Below are 22,521 nucleotides of genomic sequence, written 5' to 3'. Positions count from 1 at the left end.
ATCTGCTAATTCTCTTGTGTTATTCCTGTTGTAGTTGCTTAATTCTTCTTCCTTACCCTGTTTTAATATGTATGGATGCAATCCATCTCGCAGCGAAGCTTTCTTGTCTGCAAGTTTAATTAGTTTACCAATTAGCCCCCTCCCCTTTCCAGCGTAATTTTTTCTGTTTTCATGCCTACCTTGTAAGTCTCCCTGCGAAATAACTGAGGATTAGTAACTATTGAAGATTTTTGCCATTTTGTTATCGTTGTACATGATTTTTGCATTCCTATCTATTTTTTTTTGTCTTTTGGGTACTCATTCATGTTATTTGATATTTTAATTCTGTAATATCCCTTAGATTTCCTAACTTTTTTCCTTTATCGGTAGTGTTTACATATTCCCTTGGTCGTCATCTATGTCCTTAGTGTATGCTGTTTTTTTCTTCAGTTACAGTTTTGCTCTAATCTCTTCATTCAACTATGATATATTGTTAGTGACTCATTTATTGTTGCTTTCTCATGTGATATATTTCTCTTTGCTTGTCTTGGTGACTTTGAGTATTTTCGACTGCTCTTTTATTTCTACATCAGTAACTTGCTGGTTAATTTTCTGTGGTTCCACTCAGCTTTCTCCAAGTTTAATTTGTTCTGTCATACTTATTTATTTCTTGATATTGTCTTTTCTATGATTTAATAACTCATGGTTGAAAACCTCAGAATGCAGCAATTAGCTTTACCTTTTTCCCAATTTCTCCTTTGTTTCCTTTTGCTTTTGGAGGGCAACTATATTGCCATTCTTGACATACGTAGACATATCTTCACATATTTAATGTGTCCTATTACCACTCCTTTTCACCTTGTACTATGAGAGTTTTTTTAATCATTTCATCTTTCCAGTTCTTTATCCCATTGTAGATTTTTTTAGTTTCTCATTACCCCTTCCCTTTCTCAACTGAGTGAGTGGGCAAAGAGCTGGCAGATGCAATACAGTGTTACTAAATTTGAAGTAATACATTTTGGTAGAAGTAACAGTAAAACGGATTATTACTTAAATGGTAAAAAGTTGCAGCATGCTGCTATGCAGAGGGACCTGGGTGTCCTTGTACAAGTAGTTAGGAGGGCATATGGAATTTTGACCTTCATTGCAAAAGGGATGGAGTTTAAAAGCAGGGAGGTTATGTTGCAGCTGTACAGGGTGCTGATGAGGCCACAACTGGAGTAATGCATGCCGTTTTGGTCTCCTTACTTGAGAAAAGATGTACTGGCACTCAAGATGGTGCAGAGGAGATTCATAAGGTCGATTCCTGAGTTGTGGGGATTGACTTACAAGGAGAGACTGAGTAGACTGGGATTATATTCATTGGAATTTAGAAGAATGAGGGGGAGCTTATAGAAATGTAGAAAGTTATGCAAGAAATAAGTAAGGTAGAAGGTGAAACTAGGACAAGAGGGCATAATCTCAAAATTAGGGGCAGAAGATTGAGGGCTGAATTGAGAAGGAAATCCTTCACCCAGAAGGTTGTAAATCTAGGGAATTCCTTGCCCAATGAAGTAGTTGACGCAACTTCAGTAAACATTTTAAAGCTAAGATAGATTCCTTTATAACAGTAAAGGAATTAAGGGATATGGTGGGAGTGCAGGTAAGTGGAACTGAGTCCACAAAAGATCAGCCATGATGTTATTGAATGGCGGACCAGACTCAAAGGGTCAGATGGCCTTCTCCTGCTTCTACTATTTACATTCTTAAAGTCCATTCCAGTTATAACTTGCCCCAGTTTTAAACGTTCACTAACTTGAAATATTGATTCTATTTTTCTTATCATAGATGCTGCCAGAGCTGCTAAATATTTCAAGCACTTCCTGTTTTTATTTAAAATTCCAGCATCCAAAGTAATTTTGTCTTGAGTTTGCTTGGATTTGTCTTTTTGTACATCAGGAAAAAAAAACACTAACTGCATACATTTTTATTGAATGTTTTTTGAACATAAGTGTATCCAACCAAAGGAAGTGAATGAGAAAAACAGTAGAAAGAATGTCATTAGAGGGAAGATCAAGAGAAAAGAAGTGTGTTTTATTCATTTAACATTTCTTAACATTATAAAAAGATTGTGTACCCCAAACACCCAAAGTAAAAGCAGCGTTTAGCATTTGATGGTTCATTTCATTACTGCATCATTTCCTAAAGGAAAGAAGGCAGCATCTGAGAAGATCAGAGAAAACAGTCAAAAGACTAAGGTAGAGAAGCAGTAAAGAAGAACTGAGGAACAAGCAAAAAATAAGAGACAGTTAATCAGTGCAGAATTTGAGGTTGGCAGAGGATAGCCATGGTCTATTATTGTGTGTGTAATGCCACAGAAATTACCTGTTGTGGAATTTGGAATTCTTGTTCGTGGGTTTCAGGAATTGGAATTTGAGACCATAAGAAATAGGAATTTCAAGCCTTCTCCACCACTCTACCCTGACTGATCTGACAACTCCTAATATCCACTTACTTGCCCTTTCCCCAAAATCTTTGATTCCCCTGCTGATCACAAATCTACCTATTAAAGCTTTGAATATACACAAGGACTCTGCCCCCTCAGCTCTCTATGCCAAGGAATTTGAAAGAATTTCAGCACTCAGAGGAATTCCTTCTCGTGTCAATCTTAAATTGGTGCCTCTTTATTCTGAGTCTATGTCCATTGGTCCGAGCCTCTCCCATGAGGGGAAACGTCCTCTCAACATTTACCTTGTCAAGCACCTTAAGAATCCTTTGTGTTTTATATACATTCATGGCATACAGGCATTGCTGGCTGTGCCAACTTTCCTAGTTACTCTTCAGAAAGTGTGGGTGAGTTGCTTTGAACTGCTGCAATATAGGTGTCCCCATAGTGCTGTTAGGGAGGTAATTTCAGGATTTTGATTCAGCAACACTGAAGGAACAGTGACATATTTCCAATTCAGATGGTGAGTGGCTTAGAAGGGAATTTGGCAGGTGATGGTGTTCTCATATACCTGCTGTCCTTAATTTTCCAAATGGTAGTGATCATGGGTTTGTAAGATGCTGCCCAAGGAGCTTTTGGTGAATTTCTGTAGTGCATCTTGTTGATGTTACGCACACTGTTGCCACAGTGTGTCAATGTTAGAAGGAGTGAATGTTTGTGGTTATGGTATGAATCAAGAGGGCTGATTTGTTTTGGATGGTGTCGAGTTTTTTGTGTTTTAGGGTTTTGGGCAGTTTTTAGGGAATCGGGCTATGAGCTACTCGCTACATGATTCCTGCCCTCTGACATGTTCTTGTATCCATAGTCATATGAGTAGTCCAGTTTAGTTTCTGGTCAATAGATGTTGATATTGGGGTATTCAATGGTGTTAATGCCATTCGATGTCAAGGGGCAATGGTTAGTTTATCTCTTGTTTGAGATGGACATTGCCTGGCTGGTGTGGTGTGCAATATTGTCCAGGTCTTGTTGCATTTTATGTGGACTGCTTCAGTGTCTGAGGAGTCATGAATGGTACTAAGCTTTGTGCAATCATCAGCAAACAACCCCACTTCTGACTTTATGAATGAGTGAAGATTATTGATGAAACAGCAATAGGTTTTTGGGGCTTGGACACTACCCTGACAGACCCCTGCAGCGTTATCCTGGAGTAAAGATGTCTGACTTCAAATAGCCACAAGTTTCTTCCTTTGTACCAGGTCTGATTCCAACAAGCAGAGAACCATCTGATTTCCATTAACTCAAGTTTTGCTTGGGTTTCTTGATGTCACACTGTCAAATGCAGCCTAAACATCAAACACGGCTACTATTGCCTCCCTTCTGGATTTTTAACTCTTTGGACCATGTCTGAACAAAGATAGAGGGGTCAGGAACTTGGTGGCCTTGGCAGAACCCCAACTTTGACATGAAAAAATTATTTGGTCAAATTGAATAGCTTAATTAAAGTTGTAATTTGAATTCTTTCTTATACCTGGAAAGCATGTGCCAACATATTTACCTTGAGTAACTTGATGTTTTCTGCACTGACTATCTCTTCTGTTAGAGGAGACTGCGGTTATAGCACTAACGCTGTTGTCCGATGATAACAAACCTGCCCTATTTTGACCACCTTTTTATAACTTTTCAGTCATAAACTATAAGCTGCTAATGCTGTTCTGTAATTAGTTCATATTCATAATTCTTATTCATATTCTCTCTCTCATTTGAATTTTGTGCTGTCTTGCTGTTTCCCTCACCCAATATTGCACAGCTATCTTGCAGAATTTTGTCACTTTCCCAAAGTACAAGAGTGCAGTAACAAAATGTATTGCATGAAGAATGGCAAATTAATCATTTGATCCAACAGTGTATTAAAATCCCTACTATCTCCATTCAGCCCATTGAATCAAAACTCAACCCACCCAGACCCAGACCCTTACCCTATCTCTGTAGCCTCGCATTTATTTAATCCACCTAGCCTGCAGATCCCTGGATACTACAGAGCAATTTAGGATGGCCAGTTCGCTTAACCTGTATATGTTTGGACTGCGGGAGAAAATCAGAGCACCTAGCAGAAACCCATCCAGATAAGGGAAGAATATGCAAATCTACACAAAACAGTTGTCCAAGGCTGGAATTGAATCCAGATGCCTGGTGCTATGAGACATCAGTGCTAACCAATGAACCATTGTGTCAGTCGAACAGAAATGTTCACAAACAGCTCACATTCTAATTTTGTTTACCTTAAGAGTTTGAATTCATTCTGGATTCATGCTCAATATTTTTCAAACAAGTTTGTAATATTTCTATGTCTAGCTTTTAAATGGGGAGTTGGAGTCATACTGCTGTAATGTAATGGTACATTATGCTTTGGAAAAATTGGGCATGTGTTGAATTTTTAAAATTTAATTAATAGAGTGTGCTGAGTAAAGAGAATTTGCTTCAGAATGTAACAAAAATGAGAAATGAAGTGCTAACAAGAGATAGGATGAAGATTGAGACTGCATGTCTTGTCCAGCCTGCTCTGCTGAGTATGATCATGGCTCGTGTTTGCCTTTGACTCCTGATAGCCCTTGATTCCATGAGAAACCAAAAGCATGGGTGTCCTCCTCTTAAAGATATTCAAAGATGAAGTGAAGAAATTTCTCCTCCTAAATGATTGTATACCTCACCACTAATCCCCAATCCCGCGGCCACACCACTTTTTCCATGAGCCAGGGTCCACAACCTTTCAAATCAGAAATGGGCAGCATGAATCGATCACCTGTCCAGTGTTCTGAATGTGAGAATATCGTATATGTACATAGAACTATTCGTCAACAACCATGACATTTAGTCAAGACAAAAACTTGCACATGGAATCTTCTGACATCCTGAGGCTGCATTGCTGCAGCTACCATGTGGTTCTGGCTGACCAAGAAACCATCCTACTCTTGCTCCTTGTCACGGGCAATTAATTGATAATCAATCTTTTTGATGCCCCTTCTGTGGCTATCAGACCCAAGGTGGAATTTGAATCCAGAGCTCCTGTCCCAGAGGAAAGGCTTTTACCACTGTGCCACAATGTTGTTATTTGGCTTAAGAATTGTTACTCTATGTAAATGTACAACTTCCAATATTCAGATTTGCATTTGCAATGTTAACACAATATTTTCCAGTTTGTGTCCTTAATGTCCAGCAGTTTGTTAAACATAGAGTCATAGAGATGTACAGCACGGAAACAGACCATTTGGTCCATCACGCCCATGCCGACCAGCTATCCCAATCCAATCTGGTCCCGCCTGCCAGCACCCAGCCCATGTCCCTCCAAACCATTCCTATTTACATACCCATCCAAATGCCTTTTAAATGTTACAATTGTACCAGAGTCCACCACTTGCTCTGGCAGCTGGTTCCATACACGTACCACCCTTTGCATGAAAACGTTGCCCCTTAGGTCCATTTTATATCTTTCCCCTCTCACCCTAAACCTATGCCCTCTAGTTCTAGACTTCCCCCAACCAAGGGAAAATACTTTGTCTATGTATCCTATCCATGCCCCTCATGATTTTATAAGTCTTTATAAGGTCTCAGCCTCTGACGCTTCAGAGAAAACAGCCCCAGCCTGTTCAGCCTCTCCCTATAGCTCAAATCCTCCAATTCTGGCAACATCCTTGTAAATCTTTTCTGAACCCTTTCAAGTTTCACAACATACTTCCAATAGGATGGAGACCAGAATTGCATGCAATATTCCAACAGTGGCCTAACCAATGTCTTGTACAGCTGCAACATGACCTCCCAACTCCTGTACTCAGTGCTCTGAACAATAAAGGAAAGCATACCAACCACCGCCTTCACTATCCTATCTACCTCTGACTCCACTTTCAAGGAGCTATGAACCTGCACTCCAAGGTCTCTTTGTTCAGCAATACTCCCTAGGACCTTACCATTAAGTGTATAAGTCCTGCTAAGATTTGCTTTCCCAAAATGCAGCACCTCACATTTATCTAAATTAAACTCCAACTGCCGCTCCTCAGCCCATTGACCCATCTGATCAAGATCCTGTTGTAATCTGAGGTAACCTTCTTCGCTGTCCACTACACCTCCAATTTTGTTGTCATCAGACTGGGTGACAGCAGCTCCCTGACTAGATAACAGGTATGGAGTTTGGGATCCTCCTGCTGTATTGGACCTTGCGCCATATCGTTATCTCCCTCTCATGACTGAACGTGTCATGCGCCTGGACTAGGAGGCCTGGGTAGCAGTCTCACTTTCAGGTGTATAATAACATCACTGAATAAGTTGATTAGAAAAATCGGTTTAAATTTTCAACTTACTAACTCTATCAGCTCAGAAATTTTAGTAGAATAATAACATCCAATCTACAGCAAACTGTCTGGCCCAGCTAGTCAATACTGGGGATTATGCTGTACATGAGCTTTTTCCCCTCCTACATCCTCTGACCGTATTCTGATATTCTTTTCCTTTCTTCGTCATTGTCGTCAGATAACTTTCTGTTAAATGCATCTATGCTGTTCACCAGAAGATAGAATTTAAACTTGTTTTTATGCATACCAACCGTGGTCCCAATTTGCATTTATTAAGTAAAGGAGATAGCAAGGATAGTGTTCTGGCAATGTTAGGCAATGAATGTACTAAGCTGATGTGAGTAATTATAAAGTGCTTACTTTTAATGGGGGTTGTGTCTAGCAATGAGAAACCGTTAATTGCAGTAATTTGTCCATATATTGGCTTGACTTATTGGACATTATGACTATAGCTCTCAATGGAAAACTAATTGATCAGGTAAGTAAACACAAAGAATTAAAGAAATTGAATAATTACACAGCCAAGATGCTGAATTTAAACAGACAAATAACTCATTCAAAGCTGGTTCCATTCTGTTTCTAGTCAATTGTAACCCTCAGGATGTTGATATGGAGGATTCAGCAATGGTTATGCTATTTGAATGTCAAAGGTCTCTGGTTAGTTTCTGTCTTGTTGGAGATAGTCAGTCATTGCCTGGCACTTCTGTGGTACAAACAAGACTTGTCATTTTAACTCCAAACCTGGATATTGTCCAAGTCTTGACACACTTGAACTGAGGAGATTTCAGGTAGAAAGGTTTTCTTTAATGCTTTCAAGGCTGACGTTTGTTGCCAAATCCCAATTACCAGTGAAAAAAATGAACTGAGGACCCTCTTCTGGCACAGTAGTAGTGTCCTTGCGCCTGGACTAGGAGGCCTGGGTAGCAGTCTCACTTTCAGGTGTATAATAACATCACTGAATAAGTTGATTAGAAAAATCGGTTTAAATTTTCAAAAAAGGAAAAGTAAACTAGGAAGGGAGCCCTCTTGGAAAGCAATGGTAATGTCCTGGGTTCAAGTCCTACCTGTTCCAAAGTCATAGTCATAGAGATATACAATATAGAAAGAGACCTACGGTCCAATTTGTCCATGCCGACCAGATATCCCAACCCAACCTCGTCCCACCTGCCAGCACCTGGCCCATATCCCTCCTAACTTTTCCTATTCATATACCCATCCAAATGCCTCTTAAATGTTGCAATTGTACCATCCTTCACCACATGCTCTGGCATCTCATTTCATACACGTACCACCCTCTATGTGAAAAAGTTGCCCCTTAGGTCTCTCTTATAACTTTCCCCTCTCACCCTAAACCTATGCCCTCTAGTTCTGGACTCCCCGACCCCAGGGAAAAGACTTTGTCTATTTATCCTATCCATGTCCCTCATTATTTTATAAACCTCTATAAGGTCACCCGTCAGCCTCCGACGCTCCAGGGAAAACAGCCCAGCCTGTTCAGCCTCTCCCTGTAGCTCAAATCCTCCAACCCTGGCAACATCCTTGTAAATCTTTTCTGAACCCTTTCAAGGTTCACAACATCTTTCCGATAGGAAGGAGACCAGAATTGCATGCAATATTCCAACAGTGGCCTAACCAATGTCCTGTACAGCCGCAACATGACCTCCCAACTCCTGTACTCAACACTCTGACCAATAAAGGAAACCATACCAAACGCCTTCTTCCCTATCCTATCTACCTGCGACTCCATTTTCAAGGAGCTATGAACATACCCTCCAAGGTCTCTTTGTTCAGCAACACTCCCTAGGACCTTACCATTAAGTGTACAAGTCCTGCTAAGATTTGCGATGTTTTTGTCTTTTTTGAGGTTTTCTAGGGCTTTTTTTTCTTGTGTGTTCAGTTTGTTTCCTTCCCTCTTTCGGACAGACGCGGTAGAAACCACATTGAAGGACCACAAACTCACGGAAGAAACACAACAAACGATCAGACAGACAGTTGCACCTACTCTGGTGTTTATGGCTCTTTCTACCACGTCTGTCCGAAAGAGGGAAGGAAACAAACTGAACACACAAGAAGAGAAAGCCCTAGAAAACCTCAAAAAAGACAAAAACATCGTCATATTACCTGCAGACAAGGGTCGGCTCACAGTCATCCTGAACAGAAGGGACTACATAGAGAAAGCCAATGCATTACTCGCAGACACCAACACCTCCCAACAGGCGGCGCTAGACCCGACTCCACAATGAGGAGACAAAATTACATATCTCCTAAGAAAATTACACAGTTCCGGACATTTAAACAAGACGGAGTTCCAGAAAATGCAACCAGACGGGACCAACACCGCACGATTCTATGGACTACCAAAAATCCATAAACAAGGAGCCCTCCTCAGACCCATAGTCTCACTACCCAGAACACCAAATTACAGACTGGTCAAAGAACTACACGCAAGACTGAAATACCTAGTAAAAGAGTCACAGTACTCCATCCACTCCACCCAGGAATTTCTAAAAATCACCAAAATAGAGGAAGACGAAACAATGATCTCATTCGACATAACAGCATTGTTCACCTCCATCGACATTGACCTGGCAAAGGAAACACTTGCCATGCTTTTAGAAGAGACCATCACACACACCCCAACCACCATCAATCACATTACCAACAAAAACATCATGAAGCTAGTGGACCTGTGCCTCACCACTCACTTCACCTTCAACAACATAATCTACAAACAAACCAACGACACACCCATGGGATCTCTGCTATCAGGATTCATAACAGAAGCAGTAATGCAAAGACCAGAACAAACAGCCCTATCAACCATCAAACCAAAAATCTGGGTCCGCTACATAGATGACACCTTTGTCATCACAAAACGAAACAAGATAGAAGGGACATTTAACATCATTAACAACACCCTCACAGGCATAAAGTTCACCAAGGAGGAAGAGACCGACAACAAACTCGTATTCCTGGCCGTCACAATCGAAAGAAAGGACAACGGAGAACTACAAACCTGCGTGTACAGAAAACCGACAAACACTGACCAAATACTTAACTACACCAGCAACCATCCCAACACACACAAACGAAGCTGTATCAGAACACTATTCCAATGAGCCACCACACACTGCAGCGCAGACGAACTTCGGAAAACAGAGGAGAACCACCTATATAACGTATTCAAGAAGAACGGATACTCAAAAAATACGGTCCGCAGGTTCCTCCGGAACAAACCACGACAAGCAGACCTAACACAGCCAGAAACCCTATTCACCTTACCATACGTCAAAGAAGTTTCAGAAATGACAGCCGGACTACTAAGACCCCTCGGAATCCTCGTAGCACACAAACCCACCAACACTCTCAAACAAAAACTAACAAACTTAAAAGACCCAAACAAACAACCCATGGACAAAACCAACGTCATCTACAAAATTCCATGCAAGGACTGCCACAAACACTACGTAGGGCAAAAAGGAAGAAAGTTAGCCACCAGGATACACGAACACTAGCTAGCCACAAAAAGACATGACCCTCTCTCCCTCGTAGCCCTACAGATTGATGGAAAAAACCCACCATTTCGACTGGGACAACACATCTATCCTGGGACAAGCTAAGCAAAGTCATGCCAGAGAATTCCTAGAGGCCTGGCACTCCAACCACAATGCCATAAACAAACACACAGATCTAGATACCATCTATCAACCACTCAGAAAACGAACAGGAAGTGACATCACCACAAACCCCAGGAACCCCATCCAGGACAAACCTATAAATAGAAAGCAGGAGACAACAGCTTCGCTTCACTTGGAGGTCGCCACTAATGATGTTACCTAGCCAGGTAATGAAACGTCTGGATATCAAACCTACAGCTCAGCGAGCAAAGCTACACCCTAAACCTCAACCTGAGCTACAAACCTTGCAAAAAATATCTTTCAGAACTTGGCCAGCTCAGTCAGATGTAGTGCTTCTGAGCCACACTTATGGATATTGGACATTCAAGTCCCCAATCTAAAGTATATTATTTGCCCTTGCCACCTTCAATTATTGTTCAACTTGAGTAGTACTTATTCCTCAATACTGAATCATTCATCTGAAGAAAGGCAATAGGTTATAATCAGTAGGAGGCTTGTTTGTCTATATTTAACTTGTTACCATGACACCTCATGTCGTGTAATGTAAAAAAGTCTGTGTGCTGTAATGAATGTAAAAACAATATATAAATTGTGAGATATTGCAGAGCTCTTGAGATGCAGAGGGGTCTGGGTGTCGAATTGCATAAAGCACAGAAGGTTGTGCTGGTACAGCAAATAATGAGGAAAACTAATGAAATGTTATAGTTTATTGTGAGGCGAAATTGAATGCAAATGTTAGAAGATTACGATTCCATTATACAGCGCCATGGTGAGACTGCATCTCAATACTTGAGAGCAGTACTGGTCACTGGACTTCAGGAAGGACGGTTATGCCTTGATAGCAGTTCAGAGAAAGTTTACTCAGCTAATACCTGAAATGAGTGGGTTACCTTTGAGAAAAGCTTAGCCTGTACCCTCTGGAGCTTAGAGTCAGATGATTTGATTAAAACATACAAGATCCTGAGGGAGCTGAGGGAATTCCTGAAGAAGGGCTTATGCCTGAAACGTCGATTCTCCTGCTCCTTGGATGCTGCCTGACCTGCACTTTTCTAGCAACACATTTTTCAGCTCTGATCTCCAGCATCTGCAGTCCTCACTTTCTCCAAGATCCTGAGGGAACTTGACAAGTTTCCTCTTGTGGAAGAACCTGGAAATAGAAGTTATAGTTTAGTATGCGTGATGCACATTTAAAACAGACGATGAAGTCTTTTTTTTAAGAAAAACATATTGAGAGTCTTTGGAATTCCCTTCTCCAAAAGGCAATAGTTACAGGATCTTTAAATATTTTTAAGGGAAAGATGGATTGATTCTTGTGAACCAAAGGGATGAAAGATGTTTTTGGGGATTTGCAGAAATATAGAGTTGAGGTTAAAATCCGAATTCAGGGTTGTAGAGTTATGGAGATGTACAGCATGGAAACAGACCCTTCAGTCCAACTTGTCCATGCTGACAAGATATCCTACCCGAATCTAGCCCTATTTGGCCCATATCCCTCTAAACCCTTGCTATTCATATACCCATCCAGATGCCTTTTAAATGCCATAATTGTATCAGCCTCTACCACTTCCTCTGGCAACTCATTCCACACACACTCAACCCTCTGTGTGAAAGGGTTGCCCCTTTGGTCAATTTTATATCTTTCCCCTCTCACCCTAAACCTATGCCACCCAGTTCTGGACTCTCCCAACCCAGGGAAAATACCTTGTCTATTTATCCTATCTATGCCCCTCATGATTTTATAAACCTCTATAATGTCACCCCTCAGCCTCCAATGTTCCAGGGAAAAGAGCACCAGCCTATTCAACCTCTCCCTGCAGCTCAAATCCTCCAACCCTGGCAACATCTTTGTAAATCTTTCTGAACCCTTTCATGTCTTACAACATCCTTCCGATGTTGCACACAGTATTCCAAAAGTGGCCTAACCAATGTCCTGGAGAGCCACAACATGGCCTCCCAACTCATATACTCAATACTCTGATAAAGGAAAGCATGCCAAACGCTGCCTTCACTATCCTATCAAACTGCAAAACTACTTTCAAGGAATTAGGAACCTGCACTCCAAGATCTTTGTTCAGCAACACTCCCCAGGACCTCACCATTAAGTGTATCAGTCCTGCTCGGACTTGCTTTTCCAAAATGCAGCACCTCGTATTTGTCTAAGTTAAACTCCATTGGCCACCCATCTGGTCAAGATCCTGTTGTACTCTGAGATAACTGGTGGAGCCAACTCAGGCCAAATTGCTGACTCCTGCTTCTTCACATGTTCGTATGCCTTGTGTCAATATTAAAGTATTCAAGGGCAGTTCCCTACAGACTGTCTGCCAGTATGACAGGACATTACCAGAATTGATGATGGTGATGTCCGAGACATAGTTAAACTCTCAGAATCAGACCTTCTGGATAATGTCAGGTTGTGGGACAGCTGTCCCAATTTGGAACAAGAGTCTGAAATGGTAGAAAGGAGGATTTTGCAGAGTTGCCAGTTTGGCATTGACAGTTATCACTTCTGGTATCTAATTTGGTAGCACATAGTCCATCTAGTTTTGTTCCTTTTTCGCTTTTAAATAATTATTTGATACAACTGAGTGGACTGCTGGAGCAATTCAAAAGCCAATCACATTTCTATGAATCCAGGGTGAGACAACAGATTACCTTCCCTAAAAGGCTTTCAGTGAATCAAGTGAATTTGTGCAGCATCAAACTAGTTTTCAATTTCAATACGTTTTATCAATTAATTCAATTTCATTAATTTAATTTATCCATTAATTGAATTCAAATTCCACCAGTTATTGTAAAAGGATTCGAACCCATGAACCTATGTCTTTAACCTGGGCCTTTGCAATACTTTCCCACTACCAGCCCATCTCACTTTAATATAAATGGGACATCCATTATTTTGAAAAAAAATCCTGTTCATTCTATATTGTCCCAGCACCCTAGCACCACCTTGCCTTGGCTCAGTTTTCCATTCAACTCTACTGTGTGATTGAACTTGACTTGACAATCTCTTGCATTCGTGCTTATTTGTAAAGAACTGGCATGCTTGTCTCAAGTGGGTACGTTGTGGGAAAAATACTAACAATGTATGCTAATTGTGCTCTTCTTCACAGAAGGCTTACTGTGGACACTGCAGTGAAAGGATATGGAGTCTAGGCAGGCAGGGCTACAAGTGTATCAACTGCAAGTTGTTGGTCCATAAGCGCTGTCACAAACTTGTTCCTGTGACGTGCCAAAGGCATATGGTAAGTAGCACATATCTCTGTACCAAAGATATTGATGTTGTTTGTGCCGACTCTGTTCTTCATTATCTTCCTACCTTGGTTTTACAAATGCACTACTGAAATTCAAAGAAAAGAGATATCCCAAAGCTGCAGACTGACTATCACTTAGATAACATTTGTAAGTGTTGCACTATTCCACGACTGAATGACAAAACCATGTATTCTTTTGGAGTTTTAAATTCTCTCCATCTTTCCTTTTGAGTAGTTAAGCCAATGTAGTTGCTTCTATGAAACTTGAATCAAAACATATCAATTCAAAGAGTAATGGGAAGCTCTGCGTCAATTGGAACCTGTTTAAATGTTCTGGCAGAAAATTAAGCTGTGATAACTTGGTAATGAATGCACTATGTCACTAAGCCATGAAGGACAGAAAGATTCCAAGTTCAGACTTCCGATTCTTCTGAGTTGGTCTGTTCCAATCAAGCAGCAACTGTCCTGTTACAGTTGGCCTTCATGTGTTTGGGCTCAGGAGCATAACTATTTTCCACTCCTGTTCGCTGTCCATTGATATGTATTGATATCAAAGAGGATGATTTAGGACTGTTTCAATTCTTGGGTAGTATCTGGCTCCAGTTTAACTATGTCAGAATGTGTTTGCATAATTGTTAAAACTATAACTGCATGAATAATTCCTCATTTAACACCTAGAATATTGTTACACTAATGTTTCATGCTGTTCTTTGATAAACTGTAATAATACACTTCCTATCAGATGTATTTAACAACTTTAGTAAGTTAGCAATTTAAAACAAGCTTAATAACAACTAAACCACAAATGTTAAGTACTGAAATTGTATTGTTCAACCTATCTCCACTAATTAAAAATTTGGTTGCTTTTCTACAGTATTGATTCCTACTTTATTTGATGCATTTAGTTTATTTCAATTTCAAACTGAACTGTTGGGCCTGTGCTCCATTGGCATTTAGAGAATGGGAAGTGTTGTTATAAAACATCACTCTGAGGAGTTTGACATGATGCTGAAAGGGTGTTTTTCCTCATGGGGGATGTCTAGGATAAGATTTCAAAACAAATATTTTCTCATTCGTAATGGAAATGAGGAGGAATTTATTTTTTTGAGGGGGCATAGGCTTATAACAGATGAATAACGTATTTAATAAATAAAAATGTGCATCTTGGATTTATAATTTTAATTTGCACCATTAAGTTAAAATTGTTTCTTAATTGTGGAACGTATGTCACGGTAATTAATTTCATCTGCCTAAATAAGTGTCTAAATGTATTTGGAAAAACATAACATTTGGAAAATTACTTCTACAAGGAACATATCGGAAGTATATAGAACTGTGTCACCATTTAAACATGCAAATACTGCACTGGAACCTGGAATGAAAGATTATCCTTTTTGAGTTGTCACTTTATGTCCATCTGTTGCTTGTTTTTTTTCCCCCAAATGAAGTATTCAGAAATGATATTTTGAGATTAAAAACTGAAACTGTTCAGCAAAACTATTTGTGCAACAGTAATATCACTAAGTGTTATATGTCTAGATGTCTTTTGGTTTCCATATGGTTGAAATAGTCAAACTTCAGGCTTGAGAAATGGAGTTATTTGAGAATGCTGCCTGGGTTGAAACATCTGACTCAGTATCTGAATATCCAGAGTAACCTTGGCTATTGCCGACTGGAACACTTAAATGTCCAATTGGCTCCTAGCTAATTAGTTCCTTGCTATTGATAAACAATGCAAGAATATATATAACACCCTCTTTCTTCCAAAATATAATTCCCCTATCCCTAATCTGTTCAAGTCATTTGTCTTTATAAACTAAATAATATTTCAAAATAAATTAAGTTCCTCTTTATAACCTTTTATGGTGTCTGTTCTAAAAATGTTATCTGGCTAGTAAGATGTCACCTAGATTTGGCCTTTGTTGTTCTCAGTGGTGAGTAAGCATATTGCACATACAATGAAATAACTCCACAAAGGCTGGTATCCCATCATCAAGTCTCCCTTGATTTACACGTGCATAGTACGAGACACTGACACAGCTACCTCATAGTTGGCCCCTACAGTAAATAGAACCCTCAAAACTCCTGTTCATTATCTGTCAGCCAGCACTCCCTGATTGAGACTGTTAATCTGATCCAATCAGGTAACTCATTGTAAGCTATTCATCCACTAACCTCATTACATTCAGGACATCCCTCTGCTCTAAGTCCTGGGATATAGGCCTGTTCTTTCTCCTGTAACATCTTCTGGGGCATTTTCACACCAGATCTAGTTCCTCCAACTCTGCCTTGGACACAGGTGTGCATTGGACTATGGTCTATCTCTGGAGCATCTCGGAAGAAATTGATCATTACCTTCAGGCAATAGCAGTGACAAGGCTGTGACATCTATGTCCATTTCATCCTCAGTGGTTCCTTTGCTGCTAGACAGATGGGGGGGTCTTGTGGATTCTGACAGCCTTGCCAGATGTTCTGAGAGGCCAAGTATGTTTTGCTCCTGTCCAATTTGGAAGGTTGCAGCTTTCATGTGGCCCATGTTCTTGTTCAGGACCGCCTCTTCTGCTCCAAAAAAAAACTTTTATGTCATGGGACCTGACCTGACTGCGACCATGCCTGTCACCCATGAGGAGGGCCATTCTCATGGTTTTGACACCAAACTTCATCTCCTGAAGTAAATTGCCTTCCTTTCTTAGAGGAATCTTGTGTCCTTTGTCTGCGCTTATGTGGAGGTTTCTCCCCATTAACAACCTTGTTGTTGCATGAGGAATGGTCCTACAATCAAATAGGAAATCTGGACAGTTTGCTATTGAGTGAAGCAGTAGCTGTTCTTTAAGCCAGCCTTCAAGGTTTGTACTGCTCTTTCCTCAAGACCATTGGACGATGGATGGTATGGAGCTATCCTTTAATATCAAATACTATTTGACTTTAGGAAATACATGAATTCCCTGCTGGTAAACAATGGCCCATTGTCTGTGACCAACACCTCCGAGAATCCATGTATTGCAAAAGATGCTCATAGCTTTTCAGTCATCATTCCACTGCTTGATGAAAGCACATCGAACCATTTCGAATGGGCATCCACAATAATTAAGAACATACAGCCCAAGAAAGGACCGGCATAGTTGATGTGTAACTGAGTTCAGGGTTTACCCTGCTATTCCCGTGAATGTGGGGGAGCTACTGGTGGTAATATTTGTTCTTGTTGGCACTCTGTATTGGTGGGGCAGTGCACAGCTATGTCAGCATCCAGTCCTAGCCACCAAACGTAACTGCGCACCAGATCTTCATTTTGGAAACCCCAGGATGACCCTGGTGGATTTCAGTCAATACTTTGGTTCTGGTCTGGATGTTGCTAACAGTTTAACTGTTCCACATCAGCAGTAGGTGGACTTTCTATGGTGTGCACTCTCCTGGATGGTGGCCTATGTGTTCTCTTACTCGATTTAGATCTAGTGGAACTTTTTTTGTTTGCTGTCTTGAGTCTGAATATCAGCAACAACAATCATGGCCTGCCAGCCCAAATCCTGAAGAACATTTTAAGTGTTCGGCTGAGGCTTGGCTTTGTTTTGAGGTTTTGCTGTGGGCTGACCTAGAGTCCCTCTGTTCAGGATATGTCCTGAGTGGACCAATGCGATTCCCTTCACTCAAGTGGTCTTCCCCAGGCTCAGTCAGCTTGCGAGGGTATCCACTTCTGTCGGGATACCCTGTACCTCGTGTGCTTCACTTGCCATGTTTTCTAATGACAAAGCCACTTGAAATGTCTGTTTCAAGTCCAGTTGATGTCTCAGCATTTCTCTTCAGGTTAAATCAAAATCATGTGCCTTTGCCAGTCGTCCTAATCATGTCAAAATCCCGATACTGATTCTTCTAGTTCTCGAACTGCTGACTGAAACTGATAGCGTCTCAGAATTAGAGGAGGCTGACGTCACTCCGATCACTACAGCTATGTTGTGCATTGCTAGAGTCATGTTTTCTGTTATGCAAAAGTGAGAACTGCAGATGTTGGAGGTCAGCCAAGTGTGTGGTGCTGGAAAAGCACAGCAGGTCAGGCAGCATCCGAGGAGCAGACAAATTGACATTTCAGGCAAAAGCCCTTCATCAGGAATGAGAAATCCTCAAGAATTCGTGATGAAGGGCTTTTGCCCAAAATGTTGATTCTCCTGCTATCCTTTCCCAGCACCACGATTAACTTATGTTTTCTGTTGCTAATTTTGTCTCACTGGTTAGTGATGTTCAGTTTTGATGAACTTTTTATGCTTTTCCAGTTCCAGTTTAGGTTGACTATGAACTCCATTTCTCCTCATTTGCTGCTTGGTTTCAGTCTCCATGATGCATGATCTTGAGGTATCAACTTCAGCAGTAACTTTTGCTGGACTCTAAGTTTTCATGATTGGTTCCTGCACATGTTCAGTTTAATCTTTAAACAATCCAGTTGGGCATTTATTAAAATGCTGACTTTTTCTTTCTTGTGCTTCAGTGTTTTGCTGTCTCACTTCCTCCTGGTCTCTTGGAGGATGTTTATTGCTTGGAAGTTTAGACTTATTTTCTTCCATTCAGCAACTCTGCAGGTGGCTCCATCTTGGCCTTGGAAGGTGTGGCTTACAGTAGCAATAAGGCTAGCTTTCAGTCTTTCTCTGTCCCTCAACATTTTGCAAGAGTTCTTTGGATCATCTGCATATGTCTTTATGTAAAGTCTGTGTTCCGGAGTGATGAGGTTGAGCCCATAATGCATTTCTTAAATTCTTTAGATGTGAAACTGGGTGCTATTATTTCACATTAATATTTTTTAACAATTCCTTGCTTATTAAACAGAACTTGGGCTGCTTAGATTGTCATATCTCTCAAGTCTTTCACCTGGTTAAAAATTAACCTTGAGCAGTGGCCTGCAAATAAGAGCTACCATTCTTGCTTTATGTGAATAAATCATCTCCCACAGTCTTGTGGTCCTTTATTTGCAATCATCTTTTCCTTCAGTGTGTTTCTCTCCTTCTCGCATATATTGAATCTGGACAGCATGTTTTCCATGCCTTTGTATTTGCATATCCAGTCCGCTTCTCCATTCCATGTGGTCATCTTGTGTCTTTTGGAGAGGTTTGTCCTGCATGGTTTTTGGTGTGATTGTTCTATAATCGGTGTAATTGTAGATCAAGCTAGCAGAATACCAGCTTCCAGTGAGATGTCATCTCACATCGACAACTACTGTCAAATTTCTGTCTGTACTTGCTGTATCTTACCAGCCATTCGTAGATCACTTGCTCAGAGGGTCTGTAATTCATTGTCTTTGCTGGAGTTGTCTAATTTGATTTTATATTGTTGGCATTATATTCACTAGGTTTTGAACTTTTATACATCATCTATCTCATTTTTTTAACAACAAAGATGGTCTTTTTCTCGCATTAAATCTCCCCCTGGCTTCTGTTTCAGAGTGGTCATAATTTTGAAGCCTGAAGTTCTTCTGTAGTTTTGCTGGTGCTTTATATTGGTTCTTTTTGTAGATTTGCTTCAGTAGAGGGTGATAACTGTCCACTGTTAACCTTCTGCCATGGAAATATGTATGGAACTTCTCTCATCCATACACGATTTAAGTGACACTACTGTGCCCAAGGGGCATGTGTTTTATGCTATCTCTCTTGGAGAGAGGTGCTGCCACAGTAGTACCAGAGTGTCTGCACCGGACAGGCACTTGATTAACAGCTTGGGGATATCCCTCGGTTTTCTTCTTCAAATTCGACAAAATTAGCATCAGTGGGCGGGATGAGGGATCTCTCAGATCCAGCAAGGTTTTGAGTTTTGCTTTTAGTTAGTGAGAAGGTTTAACTACTGCTAAGTTAACAGCTTCAGTTCTCTGCTGCTAGAATCTTCCCCTTAGAAATATAAAGATGTAGACTGTTTCTTTCAGTATTTTGTTCTGTTGGACTGAAGAGAGGCTGCGTATGAGAACCTGAACTGTTTTGGTAGGTTGCCTTGGCAAGAGTATGTTTGTGAGATGCTGCCTATATTGGAGCAGTTGATGGTTAGTGGTTAACTAATACATTATCTTGTTAAGTGTTTCAATAATGTTAAAGTTATGCCAAGTTTTTTGTACTTTAACTGTCATAAGAATAAAGTATGTTTGATTAAAGGCTGGTGGTGGACTAATCAAATCACGTCTGGAACATAGCACCTTACACTTGTCTTTAAATCAAAATAAAAGTTAGGGTGTAAATTATCTCCTTACATATTTGGGGTTTGGGGTTCTGGTTTGGTCCATGACAACTGCTAAACAGGTTCTTTCTATGGCATATCTCATCACAGCTGAGGTTGTCTGTTGGATGTTAATGTTGTGGGCTTTCCTTTGTGCACTAGGGCTGCTGATCCTGGTCCTTTCAGAGAAGCAGCTACTTTGAGAGTGTAGATTTCTTTCTGGCATATATGACAGACTTAAATTATTCGTTTTGAGTTTCATGAAACTTCTGTTATGAGGCACTGGACACCAGTGCTGGACATCATCTCTCATCAGCTCCCACAGTTTTGTGGTGTGTTCAGATATATGCAGTATAAAGGGATCCATATATTTGATCAAGCCTAGAAAATTTCTCAACTTGCTCTTATCTCTTGGAGTTTCCATTCCAAAAGTAGTCATAATTCTTCTATGATTTGACCTTTTATGCCATCCAGTGTGTACACCGTTCCAAAGAATGCATTTGTCACTCTGGTTCTCGCTATGACTTGTAGATGATTGTCTTGATCTTTTTTGTCCGCACCATGATATCTGGACACCATCTGCTAGGCTGAAGCTCTGTTGCTTCCCTTGTGTGCCTCATCTCCTTTCTGCTAGAATGCATTCTACTTCAAGGTCAAGTGATAGATGCAGGAACTTGAACTGTCCAAATAGTATTAAATGTTGTGAAGTGAAGATTTTGTGTTTCATTTCACATTGCAGCAGCTGTTTCTGGCACCAAGGATGCTGAAAACCAGTGCTGGTGTGATCTCTTCCAGCGTTAGAATTATGTTCTATGCAATCCAAGCAAATTCTTAGTCACCCATTTGGTTTCACTCTCGCTGTGATGGAATTTACCCAAGCTGTAGGCTTTGTCATTCTGGAGATTACCTTTTCCTCCATCTTTTAAAGCTCTTTGTAGAGCTTTCTTTTTAGTTCTATAGGTACATTATATGTCAAATGAGTCACTCATTTCATTTCTGGGTCAGTAATGATGTGATATTCAAAATTGTCAAAACATCAAACCATTCACTTAAATATTCTGGGTAAATTTTCTGTTTCTGTTTTTGGTTGATGTACTCTTTAGACCCAAGTGTCATTTATTTCAGCTGTTAGCCTGCAGCTCTTCACAACTGCTCAACTCCTGGATAGCAGTAGCATCTGTTTCCTTTGTGGGCACATCTGATTTGGGTTATTCCTAGTTGTCAAGACTGTTTCCCCTAAATAATATTGTACTGATGACGTACTAATATGGTGTTGAAAGATTTTTAACTTTGTCCACCCCAGTCCAATACCAGCACTTCCACATCCTCCTTCCTTTCAGAACACCTTTCCTCAGATAACTGTTTTCTTCAATTTGCAAGAAAGGTCCTCTGGGGGCATAGTCTGAACAGGATGATGTTATTCTACAATCCATTATCTGTCTTCTCTTTGAAATTTATTGTTATGGGCTAATTTTCCACCACCTTCCCAACTTGAATAATCGTGTGAATTTATTTTCTCTTGAAACTGTTGCATCTGGCCAATCCCTGCAATTGTATGGTCCCTATATCTGTGATGCCTACAACATGTTCAATTAGATGTTTTGGTTTCTTTTGTACTGTTGCTCTGGTGACTTCCCTGTCAAGTTCTACTTTTGTTCTATACTTATTGTCCTGTTTATAAGCACTGCAGATTTACCCAGATGTGGGGCATTTCCTTCTGTCTGTGAATTGATTTGGCCACTCACAGGTCCTGCACATCTTGCTCATTTTGGTGAACATTGCTTTGTTGCTGTTTGACTGCATCAATTCTGCTTCCTTTCATTGGTTTGACTGAGGGGTAGCCATTTGAACAGCAGGCACCTTCATCTGTCTGAAAAATGTGTTGCTGGAAAAGCGCAGCAGCTCAGGCGGCATCCAAAGAGCAGGAGAATTGACGTTTCGGGCATAAGTTGAAACTTTATTGCTGGAACAGCACAGCAGGTCAGGCAGCATCCAGGGAACAGGAGATTCGACGTTTCGGGCACAGGCCCTTCTTCAGGAATGAGCAGAGAGTGTTCAGCAGGAGAAGATAAAAGGTAGGGAGGAGGGACTTGGAGGAGGGGCGTTGGAAATGTGATAGGTGGAAAGAGGTCAAGGTGAGGGTGATAGGTCGGAGTAGGATGGAGGCGGAGAGGTCAAGAAGAAGACTGCAGGTCAGGAAGGCGGTGCCGGGCTGGAGGGATTCGGCTGAGACAAGGTGGGGGGAGGGGGTATGAAGAAACTGGACTTGGACTTCACGTCCAAGTTCATCCCCTGTGGTTGGAGGGTTCCCAGTCGGAAGATAAGACGCTCCTCCTCCGACCGCCGGGTTGTTGTGGTTTGGCGGTGGAACATAGACAGAGACTCAGAAAGGCTCTCTCACTGAAGGAGTCAGCTTCCAGTCCTTCCAATCAGGTTGTCAGTCTTTGATTATAATTTAAAAATCTTCCCCACCACCCCATCTACTCCTACCCACCTCATGCCATTTGCTTTTTCAGCTCTGACCTTCTGGGCCCCTTCATGTCCTCCAACCCCATATCCATTGATAACAAAACCTTTAGTTTTAATCCTAGCACTGAGCAACTCTCTGCTGAAACTACCCCTCACAATTGGAGCACAGGACTTAAGGCAGGATTGGGCTATTTGTCCCCATGAGGCTGTTTCACCATTCAACTTGATCATGG

The 22,521-nt window shown here is 40.9% G+C and overlaps 1 protein-coding gene across 3 annotated transcripts in view; it reads left to right on the top strand.

The window, feature by feature from the left end:
- prkcz (protein kinase C, zeta) overlaps window positions 1-22,521 on the top strand; it is a 413,579-nt gene that overhangs the window by 177,765 nt on the left and 213,293 nt on the right. For 2 of the 3 annotated variants that reach the window (XM_043676028.1, XM_043676025.1), the window contains exon 6: window positions 13,496-13,627. In XM_043676028.1, the coding sequence (XP_043531963.1) occupies window positions 13,496-13,627 (132 nt within the window). The remainder of the gene's footprint in view (window positions 1-13,495; window positions 13,628-22,521) is intronic. The other variant, XM_043676026.1, reaches the window with a different exon arrangement.

This window comes from Chiloscyllium plagiosum, chromosome 34 (genome assembly GCF_004010195.1).
Source record: "Chiloscyllium plagiosum isolate BGI_BamShark_2017 chromosome 34, ASM401019v2, whole genome shotgun sequence".
NCBI lineage: Eukaryota > Metazoa > Chordata > Chondrichthyes > Orectolobiformes > Hemiscylliidae > Chiloscyllium > Chiloscyllium plagiosum.
The sequence above is the reverse complement of the archived record's forward strand: the minus strand, read 5'-3'. Positions and strand labels throughout refer to the sequence as shown.